The 14665-nt window shown below is 38.5% G+C and overlaps 1 protein-coding gene across 1 annotated transcript in view; it reads left to right on the forward strand.

The window, feature by feature from the left end:
• Positions 1 to 13411, forward strand: part of LOC145671550 (uncharacterized) — a 46840-nt gene extending 33429 nt beyond the window's left edge. The window contains exons 3-4 of the mRNA XM_081740738.1: positions 11495 to 11678; positions 13335 to 13411. Coding sequence (XP_081596864.1) covers positions 11495 to 11678; positions 13335 to 13411 — 261 coding nt within the window. The remainder of the gene's footprint in view (positions 1 to 11494; positions 11679 to 13334) is intronic.
• The last annotated feature ends 1254 nt before the right edge of the window (positions 13412 to 14665 follow it).

Raw genomic sequence — 14665 nt, forward strand, 5'->3', positions numbered from 1 at the left:
TCAATTTTGATATGCAAATTTTTTGATAGCTATTTTCCCTATCAAAATTCAAATTCACTGCGCACTGAGTATATACAATTCCCACCTTTCGATACGTTTTTGAGAGTAAGTTAGACTTACCTATCAAAACCTATCGAATTCCATTATTAATTAACATTTTTTTACAAAAAGGTGCGGACTTACATAAAAACACCTTCTCTTAAAAATACAATATGTGATATAAACATGAAAGACAATAATTCCTATAATAATATAAGACAATTTATATACAAATCTTACTTAATCTCACCGTTACTACGTAAACTATTATTACACTTGAATATACGCATACATGTATATATATATACAAAACCGAAGAGCTCAGTTTTTCTTCGTTGTTTCTTTTTCTTCTTCTTCGGTTTCAACAGTTTTTCCCTGCCTTTCAGGTTCTCTTTCTCGGTAACGTTTAAGTAAGTAGGCATTCCCCTTCATCACGGCCACTTTAGTAAGTGGGTCAGCGAGAAGATATACAATCTTATCAGTCTTAGAGAGGATCAACCATGGTCCTGAGTACATTAATAGAATTTTCTTCGAAATTCCGGCCAGCCATTCTTTATCAAATAGATGACAATGGTGAAGACAAAATCATTGGGATGTCTTCAAAAGTCTTTAATAGCGCCCAGAGGGCTTATACAATTACTGAGAAAGAACTTTTCAGACTTGTAGAGGGCGTTGCGAAATTTAAGAACTACTTAGTAGGAAGGAAATTTTTTAACATGTCACTGAAAAAGCAAAACATAGGTCCGATAGGGTCTACAAAAGCAACAAATGCTTGTTACTTGGTATTTAGCGCCCCTAGCGGCGTTAACAATCAATATCAAAGACCAAAACCTACATGTGTAATAAAAACACTACAATTCATTAACAGTAGAGACAGGATTATACAATACAAGTACTCTAACGTCAATTTGACGAATTAGTAATTGTGGGTCCGTCCGGACCTACAAGAACATTTTCTTAGATCACTCCAGTAGGTCCGATCGGACTCACATGGCAGCTAACATGTTAATACAATCTACGTTCTTTTCCACAATATGAACTTGACAAAATACATTTCTCGTACTCCGTCATACCTTTCAGAAACAACGTAAGTCACAATATTTCAACATGACTTTTGTACATACACTTTTGACTAGGGATGGTATCGAGACGAGACGAGACGAGACTTTATACAGTCTCGGTCTCGTCTCGGTTGATAAGTAGCGGCCTCGGTCTCGATCTCGTCTCGAGTTAAAAATCGCCGTCTCGGTCTCGTCTCGGTCAACATATGCTTGTCTCGATCTCGGTCTCGGTCTCGGTCTCGAAGGCCAAGTCTCGGTCTCGTCTCGAAAGTCTCGAAATAAATAGTGTGAAATTAAAATTGTGAAAGTATTATTATCGTACAGTTTGTCGTTTCCGCTTCTTATTTTTTGCCTTAGTTCTTGACAATTATGGTATGATGTACCTCTTCGTAGCTACTTTGCTAGCGCTAATACTTTTCATGTGTGTGTTCCAGGTTCAATCATCAGTTGGTATAACATATCTGGGACAAAACCCTAATAGTAACCCATATTTCACTTTCAGCAATAGACTTTGTCTCAAATAGCTTCACTACTGCCTATACAATTAAATTCTATTAAATTAACTCGAGTACTATAGAGTAGTTTATTTCCTTCCTTTGAATCAGAATTGTTCAATACCTCCTAACGGATAATGCAACACATAGCAATACGAATGTATTTAATCGTACCGAAATTGAAATTTTACAATTTCTCAGTTATTATTCAATACATTCTGCTTTGACTGTCGTTTTAAAACAGAATATAATGTTCATTATCTTAACAAATAGAGTAAATTATTACTACAAAATATTTTGTTTCAAATTGATCAAATGCTTTATTACCGTTTCACATCTCAGTGTTTAATTGACACTTTAAAACAGGAACTTCCTTAACCTTGTGGTGGGAGCTACGGCACTCATTTTTTCTATCTGTGGTCTCGGGTTGGATCACCAAACACGTTAGATTCAAAGTCCGATGTTTCGTATAGTTCGCTTCTCAGTTTAAGTACATTCTGTTTCTTATACAAGTTCATAAGGTCGTAAGGTATTACATAAGCACATATCCAGTGCCGTAAGATAGATTAAGCTTATTCCTGAGCTCTCATCAGTGCATGTGATCTTTATTCGAGAAAACTAATCGTGTATTCATTATGTTGAAATATTATATTGATTGAAAATTACTTGCGAAACATGGACATACATATTATATAAGTATATAGGTAATTTGAGCTATATCTATTTTCTCTGTCCCGGCAAAACAAGTGAATCTTAACTTCCTAGTTTTCTTTTCTATTAATTTTCGTAGTTTTGCTGCAATATGAAGAATCAAAAATATTTTATTTTTCGCTGTATGAATTTCGTTAAATTTTGGATCCGTTTTTACCCTACCTTACCTAGTAAAAGTTTTATATATATATATATACCACGTGATCAAAAGTATCCGGACACCTGGCTCATGGCGCCCTCCATCGGTACAGTTGGAATTCAATATGGTGTTGGCCCATCCTTAGCCTTGATGACAGTTTCCACTCTCGCAGGCATACTTTCAATCAGATGTTGGAAGGTTTCTTGGGGAATGGCAGCCCATTCTTCACGGAGTGCTGAACTGAGGAAATGTATCGATTTAGGTCGGTGAGGCCTGGCACGAAGCCGGCGTTCCAAAACATCCCAAAGGTGTTCTATAGGATTCAAGTCAGGACTCTCTGCAGGAAAGTCCATAGGGATGTTATGGTCGTGTAACTACTCCGCCGCAGGTCGTGCAGTATGTACAGGTGCTCGATCGTGTTGAAAGATGCAATCGCCATCCCCGAATTGCTCTTCAACAGTGGGAAGCAAGAAGGTGCTTAAAACATCAATGTAGGCCAGCGCTGTGAGAGTGCCACACAAAACAACAAGGGGTGCAAGCCCCCTCCAAGAAAAGCACGACCACACCATAACACCACCACCTCCGAATTTTACTGTTGGCACTACACATGCTGACAGATGATGTTCACCGGGCATTCGCCATACCCACACCCTGACATCGGATCGCCACAGTGTGTACCGTTATTCGTCACTCCACACAACGTTTTTCCACTGTTCAATCGTCCAATGTTTACGCTCCTTACACCAAGCGAGGCGTCGTTTGGCATTTACCTGCGTGATGTGTGGCTTATGAGCAACCGCTCGACCATGAAATCCAAGTTTTCTCACCTCACGCCTAATTGCCACAGTGCTTGGAGTGAATACTGATGCAATTTGGAATTCCTGTGTGATGGTCTGGATAGATGTCTGCTTATTACACTTTACGACCCTCTTCAACTGTCAGTCAACAGACAAGGTCAGCCTGTACGCTTTTGTGCTATACGTGTCCCTTCACGTTTCCACTTCACTATCACATAAGACACAATGGACCTAGGGATGCTTAGGAGTGTGGAAATATCGCGTACAGACTTCTGACACAAGTGACACCCAATCACCTGACCATGTTCGAAGTCCTTGAGTTCCGCGGAGCGCCTCATTCTGCTTTCTCACGATGTCTAATGACTACTGAGGTCGCTGATAATGAGTACTTGGAAGTAGGTGGCAGCACATGCACATAATATGAAAAACGTATGTTTTGGGGGGTCCGGATACTTTTGATCACATAGTGTATATATGAACTTTAGAGGTAGACTATGCTAAGTCACTTTTTCGTCGAAATTGAGTTAACAATACTTTTTAATTAGACTATGTTCTTTCTAGTGGTATAATAATGTAAATCTAAAAGCATCCTGTTACTTTGTAACTATTTAGTATAGTTTGGAAAACAGTACTATAGGTCTTACTTAAAGAACCGGTTTTCCTGTTAAATTACGAAATTATCACTTGGTTTGGTTTATCTCTGAAGTCCAGATATAATAAAATCATAACCATAACCATAATCAACCATTATCAACCCACTGCTGGATGAAGGTCTTTCCAAGTCTTCCCTACAACTATCTATCTTGAGCAATTCTTTTTCAGGTTACTCCTCAGTTGTTCTTGATTTCGTCAAACCTTCTTGTAAAAGGACGTTTTCTAGGCTGTTTTTATCTCGTGGTATCCTGTCTTGAATTGTTTTTGTTCACCGATCATAATTTCTTGCAATATGCCCAGCACATTTTCCAGTCCATGTTAAAAATCATGTCATTAGTACCAGTCATTAGTTGCCAAATAATTCATTTCTATTGTACAGTAGAGCGTCGATTATCCGAACGTCGGTCAACCGAACGACCGCTTACCGAACTGTGTACTCGCTCGCACCTGTTACTCTCCCACCCTACCGTCCATCATCCCCCTCACTCCCAAACCAAGTTTCCCACAGTAGTCGCCGCACTGAGCCACCGCTGGCGGAACATTGCTTCTAATGGGGCTTTCATAAGGCGCTGCTGACCGGCCAAGCCGCCAGTCGCTGTGTTTCAACAATCAGCACACTTCTTTCGGTTTGGCACTGGCTGTAGAAGTACAGTCCAGTGCAGTCAGTACAGTACAGTACAGTACAGTACAGTACAGTTCGATTATCCGAACAAACCAGTTTTCCGAACACCCATGTCCCCCAATTACTTCGGATAATCGACGCTCTACTGTATATATTTGGCCTACAAATACTTCAAATCCGCTACTTTTGGAGCACAGACACGCTAGTTTTTGATCTTCGAATATAACAACACTGACTCAAATGATTTAAATCAACACAATGTGAGGACCTCCATTTGGTCAAGTGGCTAGCACGCTTGACTTCGGTTCGCGTGGTACCGAATTCGATTTCCGGTGGGGGTACATTTGAACAACCGAAGTGGTTCGGATTCCATAATCATTAGCTCCACGTCTACTTTAGACACCCTAGCATAATCGTGGGACATTAAACAAACAAACCTAACCAAAAATCAACACAATGTGTATTACTAACTGTAAGTCTTTGAATAATTGCATATGGCTATATGGTATGGATCGAGTTTGAGATGGTCGGTGGTCAAACTAAAACAAGTGAAATGTAACTAGGGTGTAATTAGAACTTTTAATTAACCATGGTTTAGTGTACATCAGGATTAAGGCTTAGGGGAACAACTAGGGTTACTGAAAAGTTATCAGTTACATTTAATGTCAGTTACAATTTGCATTTACATGTATTGCTGGAACCAAAACTTTGACATTAACATTATAAAGAGTACGAAAAACATTGTCTTTTGAAAACATTCTTGCACCATAAAACAAATTACGAGTATTTTAAAAATATTTTGCAGTTTAGCTACGTTATTTGCACTATATTTAGAATAATATTTAGTAATTTATTTAAGTTGCCAACACTACTTAAAATAATGGAACTGCGACTTGTAATTAAAATCACCAAAAACTATTGTAATGTTATAAAAGCAAACTAAAGCAACAATCATTATAAAAATTTAACACAAATACGTTATTTTAAGCAGTATAACAAACACTATCCATGTGTTTGCTATCTCTGAAACGGTTTGAAATAACAATTGTTGTAAATGACATTATGATCACTTAAGTCTTTTGGAAGCATGTACGTGATGGGACGTGATATATCAGCACGTTTTCGAAGTAAAGTCTTTAGAAAAATGTAATTTTTTTTTTTCATTTCTTGTAACGTTGATCCTTCATTCATTCGAAATACATTATGCCATGGGGACGCTAAGATACAAATGATGCACCGTCTATGCCATTTGAGTTATTAGAGATCTCCAAAATGTTGGTATACTGTATTGTCCTTTGTTACACTGAATAATGTATGTGGTATTGTGGTTTTATTTAATATCTAAATTAGAAATAGGTAATACCTTACATGGAGCAATTTGAGAAAATATAACTTTATTTTGCGTTGGCAACACTGCTTGTTTATCTAGTAGTATTGCAGAGTATCTAGAAGAGTTTTCTCTTCAATATTTCACACAACAGGTACAAATTTTCAGCATATATCCTCCCTTAACGCTCAGGTATACACGGAATAAAATGAGCTTCAATCCTGCTTTACACTGGATAAAGAGGCAAAGTATGGTTTAGCCCCTTCCTTGATTATATCTTGGATCCTCGACTGTATATATCCTCGATCTCTCTCTCTCTCTCTCTCTCTCTCTATATATATATATATATATATATATATATATATATATATATATATATATATATATAGAGAGAGAGAGAGAGAGAGAGAGAGAGAGAGAGAGAGAAGATTATATACAACAGCAGTGGATTTTGTTTCGGGAGAGGCTTGAGGAACGGGTAAGAAACATTTGTGTTGTACGTGCAATGCGAAAAACTGATCAGAAATTTATTTCGGGAGGGGCTTGAGCCCGACACCTACCCCCTAAATACGCCACTGTACATCAGTCAACCGTTCTCATATTATCTCACACAGCAACGAAACAAATTTTGAGCAAAGGCAAAATAGATGTTAATATTCGAGACGAGACCGAGACTTTCGAGACTGACCAAGGTCTCGTCTCGGTCTCGTCTCGATTTATAGAGGTCTGTCTCTGTCTCGGTCTCGTCTCGGTATGTAAAAGCCCGTCTCGGTATATAAAAGTCCGTCTCGGTCTCGGTCTCGGTACCATCCCTACTTTTGACGTGTGTAAGTCAGAGCTTAATATGCATGATTAAACAACGGTTTCATGTTAGATGTTTTTTGTTCTTTTGACTTTCACTTAAAAACAAAAAACTATCGATTATCTCAATTAAAAGGATAGGGTGAACGCGTGACCATATTAGAAAACGTCAGAGTGGAAACTTGATACTGGTCAGATTGATACCACTAGTTTCGGAGATATACGGTGCCGAAAGCGTGGTAAAAGGAATTTCAGAGCCTATATTTCAAAAACTATCCAGTGTAGAGACTGCGGCTTAAAACGTCACACTGAAAGTAGTACCTGGTCTACTTGTAAGTGCGTGTTTTAAAGCTCTCCAATGCATGGACAAGGGATTTCCCAAACGGACTGACGAATCAACAATCGATTTGACAGTCCCTTTGAAGAGTCCCTTGGAAATATGTCTCTGTAATTCATTGTTCCACGCCTTGGACACCTCCGAAACTAGTAGCAATTAACCAAAGTTCAAGAGAACGTTTTTCTTGATTTGATACCTTTCTTCGGCCAGAACAGTGCATCAACATCGACATCAAGAATTTACCCTTTTTTTTTTCTAGCATAGTCACAGTCACAAGCCTTGGCCTGAAATTATAGATTTTACAGTACAATTCTGGTTTTTTAACACATAATCAGTTGGCAGAATTGTGAAAGCGCTTTTAAAAAAAAAATAATAATAATAATACAACCCCTTCTATTGTCAGTTACTCTTGCTGCACATATGTTTATGACGGTAGCTATGTAACATTATCGCTTGATAAGGATTTTCAGTTTCTATAAATTGTACGAAAATTTTATGATTATGATATTGTAGTTGTGATGTGCTTGTATGATAATTGCATTGTGATAGTTTCAGTTATTATTCTTATGTTGTAGAGAAGTAGAGAAGTGTTCTGGAAATGTTTCAATATTCAGAATAATTTCTGGTATATTAGCGGTGAAGTAACATCTGCTTCAAATAAATATTAAATTTCGTCATCGATAAAAGTGGTATTTTGTGTGTGTGTGTATATATGTGGTCAGAATCGGTTCCAGGATATGATTAAGAGAGAGGTTAGACCATAGTGTGTCGCTTTATCCACTGTAAAGAAAGTAGGATTGAAGCCCACTTTATCCAGTGTATACCTGAGCGTCAAGGAGGACGCTATAGCTCTCCCTTTGGATCCGCGCTTGTATGTGGGGGTATTTTAACTGTTAGAGGATCAATACCAAAAATTGGATTCACATGTACTGCACTACATATTGATAGAAATTCTAACATGAATTAATGGAAAAGAACGCTGCATGTCATCTATAGAATCCGTGGTTTAGTGGGATTCTCACAGTTACATACTTACTGTTGTATCTCTGTATGGTTCCTCCTATTAAAAAATGAATGTCTTCATGCGATTCGACCTAGGCTTCTTGATAAATGACCTCCTGTTTATGAATCTCAGGAAATGTTTCTATACACTCTGACGAAAATAATGTTATGTTCTCTCCTCAAATTGCAAAGAGCAAAAACCATTAGCTTCCCTAAATGCGAACTAGTTTGAAAAAAAAAAAGAAAGAAAGAAAAACCCTTGACCGTCCCGTAAATGATCGTCGAATTACAAAAATCCATTTACTTTTATCCGTGTAGACCCGAAACAAGTAAGTCTCAGACTGGTATTGAGGACGGAGAGGATGGAGAAAAGCATGTGCCAGGGTGTCAGGATCTATATTTTAAAGTATCATATTATCCCAGCCAAGGCCGGATCCAGGATTTTCTGGTGGGGGTTACACCAATAACTACCACTACATTTGAATTAAACTTAAGTTTTTTAAATGCCTTTAGGCTTCGGTGGTGTGAATGAAGACTATTTATTGTTTAGCTTGGTGAATCCTTTTCCTTCAACTCTCAGAAAATCGACTTAAATTATGCTTTTGCAAAACTCCGCTTTCTTTTAAGCCCCACATGGAAACAAACGTTACGGCAGAAAGTTTCAGAAAGTGTTACTATTTTCACTGGTAGCTTCTCATTTTAGACACTGTATATTTACAACGACTGGGATGCACGTGAACCCCCCTAAATCCGATCATCACCATCTCTTTCAGCCTAGCCGTCATAGCCGTGGGACGTAAAATTCAAAAATTTTATTTTATCAACGAACTTAAGAAATTCGTTACTGAATTCCCTATGTCTGTGTATCTGTCTGTCTGTCTGTTATCTGCGATTTTTTTTTTCAATTTTGAGCCCTCCATTCGAAAGAGCATCAAAAATTATCTCAGAAAGTGATGTAAGTTTTCGCGTCACTCTTACCGTTCCTGAGATATTGGCCAGAAATGGCCGATTTCCGGAGATTTAAGGATCCATATCCGTATGTGTATTACTAACACTCACATATACGTAAAATTGAAAGAACACAAACAAATGTATTTTTGAGATAAGCGTATAATTAACACTTCACAGAAAGTTCCAATGTAAGAAATCTATATCTTCTGTTACTGGAAAAGACACAAAATCTATCTATTATATAAAAGAGAACGCACAAATCCTTTGTTAGCTCATCACGCTAATACGGCTGAACCAATTTCTTTCATTTTTGGGGGGTTATTAGGATTTGGACCCTAGATGGTTTTTATCATATCACTTTAATTTTTAATTACCAGTGTCTTGAGATAATTGACCATTCAAGTGTCCATAACGTACAAATCCTTTGTTAGTTCATCATAGGTATAAAAATAAACGTATTTATATGCAACCCGCATGACCGTGTCACTCGGCGGGTTAACATAAATGACAGGCGATATAATGTTAACATTTACTGCAATCTACTATGGTTTTTATCATATCACTTGAAAGCGAAAAAGTAAAAATTATCTAAGTAACAAAGTTTATTGCGTTCCGGGGTGACCGCAGCGAAGCGGGGCGGGTTAACATAAATGACAGGCGATATAATGTTAACATTTACTGCAATCTTCTATGGTTTTTATCATATCACTTGAAAGCGAAAAAGTAAAAATTATCTAAGTAACAAAGTTTATTGCGTTCCGGGGTGACCCCAGCGAAGCAGGGTGAACGCTGCTAGTAAGTATTTAAAATTCCAAGTATAAACCTGCGCATGGAGCGATTCTATTAGCTATATCATAACGTACTTTCGTGAGTTGCCTGTGTGGCCAAGCGTGTTTAAATTAGGGATGGGCAAAACCGGGTTTTATAAAAACCGAAACCCGAAAAACCGACATTTCGGTTTTCTCCAAAACCGGTTCGATTTTTCACCGAAACTGGTTTCGGTGAAAACTTTTCGAAAACACATAAAACTATTTCTGTGGAAATGGATTCGTTTTCCGGAGAACAACGAAATACCATTCTGGTCAGAAATAGAACAAATTTTGAAAAAAGACCGGAATCGGTTTTGAAGAAAACCGAAACCGGACCAGGTAAAAAACCGAACCGGTTTTGGAGAAAACCGATAACCGGTTTCGGTGAAAGACCAAATCGGTTTTTGTGCCCACCACTAGTTTAAATTGCCGTTGAAGTTCTAGAAATAGACGCCGGCGGTTCGAAGCCTGTGTAAAATAAATTTCTTTTTCCAATATATAGTTTTTTTTTCTAATATAAAGTTCTGTTTTGAAGTTCATGAAAAATCAAAATCAGATGAAATGTTACATTCAAAACTCAGGCCCTGATCTCAGCATTCACCTTGGGTAAGTGAGGGGAAAAGTCCGGATGTTCAGCCCCGAACGTGTTCTAAGTGCGAAGCCAACGGTCTACAGGCTGACCTATTGCTGTTTCTTATGTTATTATTATTATTATTATTATTATTATTATTATTATTATTATTAGTAGTAGTAGTAGTAGTAGTAGTAGTAGTAGTAGTTGTTGTTGTTGTTGTTGTTGTTGTAGTAGTGGTAGTAGTGGTAGTAGTAGTAGTAGTAGTAGTAATAGTAGTAGTAGTAGTAGTGGTAGTAGTAATAGTAGTAGTAGTAGTAGTAGTAGTAGTAGTAGTAGTAGTAGTAATAGTGGTAGTAGTAGTAGTAGCAGTAGTAGTAGTATTACAATATAGCAAGCAAGCCCTGGTGATACTTTGCCGAATCCTTTCCTTTAATATTGTTGTTCTTCTATAGGCCTAGCAGCTGTAAAATGGTCTGAGCCGTATCTGGACTTTATTATTATTATTATTACTTGAAAATGTAGTACCGAAGCACATTTCATCTGGCATAAATCTGGATTTGATTTGCAGCCGGAGTACGCTGTTAAAGATGCTTCAAACGCGGACAGCATGCTCTTAAATATGCACTAAGATATTCAGTTTTTAAAATTGGGATCATATTCAGACGTGAGATAAAAATACGAACTAATGCTTCTTATTCGCTTCATCAAGTGAAAATACGTATCTGCTAAGATGCAAAACAATTATATGATATTTTTCATTTTTTTTCTAAAGTCATGCGTTTCGCATTGTGCCTCTTTGATTTGAAAATCTGATCCCTTCTAAAATTGATCACAATATATTTCTTCTTGAAGAAAATGAAAATACTCGTATTCTACACGAGAGATGCGAAAATAGTTTTACACATTTTTATCTTACGGTGATAGATTCAAAAGTAGATATTTCAGGAGACAAAGTTGGAGGGCATACGTAGCCCCTGTGCTTCTCTCGACTTTATGCCTTTGAGTTAGATTAATTACAGACGTTCCTAGTCGAGCTACTTGTCAATAAATAATTCCCTCACTAAACATATGACGTTCCCATAATCATTTTAGCAGTGAGACATTCAACTCAAATAGACTCAAGTTCATGATAATGATTATGTGAAATCATTTAAAGCAATAATAATTATCTTACAGGGGAAGAAGAGAGAAAGAACGAATTTCGATCCGTCTGAGGCGTCAACAAGTGATGCCTACAGACGAAGAACGACAAGAATTGTTAATACGCCAGAAGAACGGGCGCAGCCCCAGCAAGACCCTGACGCCGTACCGAGGAGGCGCTCTTCCAGTCACAAAGTAGAGAAGGACGAACAACAAGGAGGTACTTTTTTCTTTTCTTAATAATGGATGAAAATTAATTTCCAATGATTTCATCGCTTTATGCCTACACCAGTGGCGTATTTACGATTTTGTTTCGGGAGGGGCTTTGCTAACTTTCGGGGGGGGGGCTTTGCCTGAAAATGTGAAAATTATGCAAGATATTCCATTTACTTGACTATACGAAGTAAGATTTCGGGGGGCTTAAGCCCGGAAGCCACCCCCCTAAATACGCCACTGGCCTACACTATAAAAAATGAGGTGTTGAAGCAACACAAAATGACTACCACTTTAGCGTGTTACTTGTGTGTTGATTCAGCACGAAGATTTTTTTTTTTTCCGTCGTTCTGGTTAAAGTGTTTTGACCTTTCTTCGGGTGAGTGCTTCAGATATATAAAAGTTGGATAGAACTTTAATGTGGTTGGTCTAAGAGGTTACATATATTTAATTATTATGTTTTTCATTTATTAATTACATATTCATACACATACAGAGGGGTGAGAAATAACATATAATGACGTACAAGCATAATATATGAGAGACCAAGTGTGCAACAGTAATATTGTAGAAAAAATACATTTATTAGCATGCCGTGCTGAGTTATGAAGAATGTAAAACTGGAACGAATATAGTGCAGGGCGCAGTAGGCAGAGAACTAGATGAAGATGATATGCAGTGCTCTGAACGCCACATCACATCACATGGATTTGTTAGTATTGACGAATGCAAGTTATCTTCTGTTCCTGGGGCGATTCAGGAACTGAGGAAGACAGAGGAATCCCATGTTAATAAGTAGTTACGGTGCATATGATGGGTAGATGAATGATGAAAGCTCACGTGGTTCGTAGATGTGAAAGATTTCGGGATCCACTACAGCATCATCCAGTTGCAAATGATAAAGAGTCATAAAGTGCTGTCGGGGACTATCAACGTAAGTTGATGGTGCGTCGTGATCCCGATCGTATCGTAGGATATCAAGTAACATGGGATGTTGCTGGTCAATTCGCTTGCAAAAGTACCGAGTACGAAACTGTTCAAGATGATGCAATAAAGGTGGAAAATCAATCAGCTCGTAAAGTAATCGTGTCGGATGCGGTAAGCGGATACGATGTGCTAGGTGTAGAGCATGACGCTCTAGGATAGCCAATTTCTGATAGAATTTTGGCGGTGCGGATGTCTAGGCAGTGTGTCCATATGTTAGTGTACTGCGCATAAAGGCCTTATATGTATTAAGGACTGTTAGTGATTTTAGCCCCTATGTTGTACCGACTAATCCCTTGAGAAGGTTGAGCCGATTGTGTGCTTGGCGTATGATCTTAATGAGGTGTGGAATCCAAATAAGTTTGGAGTCAAATATGACACCAAGGTAAGTGAGAGTATTTGACGCCAGGACAGGTGTATGATCTACTTGGAGGTTTAATCGGCTTGGATTTCTGTATATTCGTGAACGACGTCTACGTGGCAGGAAAACAATAGCCTGAGTTTTCGTAGAATTAATACTTAACCGCCATACACTACACCAGTGAACGAATGCGTCAATTGCCGTTTCCATGGTTTTACTGATGGATTGCACTGTGCGGGCCGTCGTGAAAAAGGCGGTGTCGTCAGCAAACTGAAATATGTTTATGTTCGGAACAACAAGGTCGGCAACATACAATAGGTATAGTAGAGGAGACAGTGACGAGCCTTGAGGAACAACAGATTGGAGGAAGATTGGATGAGAAAGTGTTCCGTTAATAGAGATATGCTAGCCGCCCTAATAAGAAAGAATGGATGAATCTGATATATGAGGATGGTAGAAAATAGTTATGAAGTTTGTATAGTAAACCAGGTGCCAGACTTTGTCAAAAGCTTTTTCTAGATCAAAGGCTACCAGACAAGAAGGAAAATCTGTATTGTATTGATTTAAACAGCCGTAGATAGTCGTAATAACTGATCCAGCGTACTAAATTGAGGTCGAAAACCGGCTTGGTAAATAAGAAGTAGGTTATGAGTTGCAAGATGAGCGTGCATGCGGCGGACTAGACTTTGGCATTGATACCGGAAATTCGAATCACGGTCAGGATTTAGGATTCCTACCTCTCAACATCGGACCTAACGGTCGCCAGAAAACACAGCCACGCATTGTTACGGGAACATCTCGTTCAGACCCGTAACATTATTCCTTCTTCTACTTATGCTGACTGCGTAACTAAAGGACATTGGATTCGTTCTCGATCTCTCTCTGACGGCGAACAAACCCTAGGTCCAAAGAAGCAATGAATTACTCCCAACGTGAGTCAGACTACACCTCCAGCTGGCAGTCATACTATGGATTGGAGATCCACTTCTGCCGATAATCAACAGCGGCAATATCAACCCGATCCCGTATACAACTTTTTACTAACTTACTATGATCTGAAGTATGAAACTGTTCGTGCTGTTTTTCAACAATTAGTCAAGTATTTCCCTCGTCCTGAGATTCGAGAAATTGTTAAGACACGCCGTGGCATCATTTTGAAATCCAGTAACCCGAATTTCGCCACGCATGTTCGTAACAAGGCAACTTGTGAAATTTTTGGGACGAAAGCAAAGATTTCTACTTTGCAACCGAGTACACGCAAAACTCCTCCTCCACCACGGCGACCTCCTGTGTTGTCCGTAGTTATTCGTGGTGTAGAACCTGATCTTACTGATGATGAAATTCTTGTTGAACTTCAACAGGAGAGGCTACCTATAAAGCGTTGCATTAGGATCAAGAACAACCAGGGGCCAACCTACCTCGCACGAGTGCTAACTGATCAACAGCAGTTGATCGATCAACTTCTATCTAAGGGCGCATATATATATCGACGCCGATATAACGTCGGGCCATCTCGCACGCCAGCACCACTACCTGTTCGATGCGAGAAGTGTCAACAGTATTACTCACACCCAACAGCAGAATGCACAAACAACATCAAATGTGGTTATTGATCCCGCGAACATCCTACTAAAAGCTATCCAAACCTT

Source organism: Thermobia domestica, chromosome 15 (genome assembly GCF_964235325.1).
Source record: "Thermobia domestica chromosome 15, izTheDome1.hap1.1, whole genome shotgun sequence".
NCBI lineage: Eukaryota > Metazoa > Arthropoda > Insecta > Zygentoma > Lepismatidae > Thermobia > Thermobia domestica.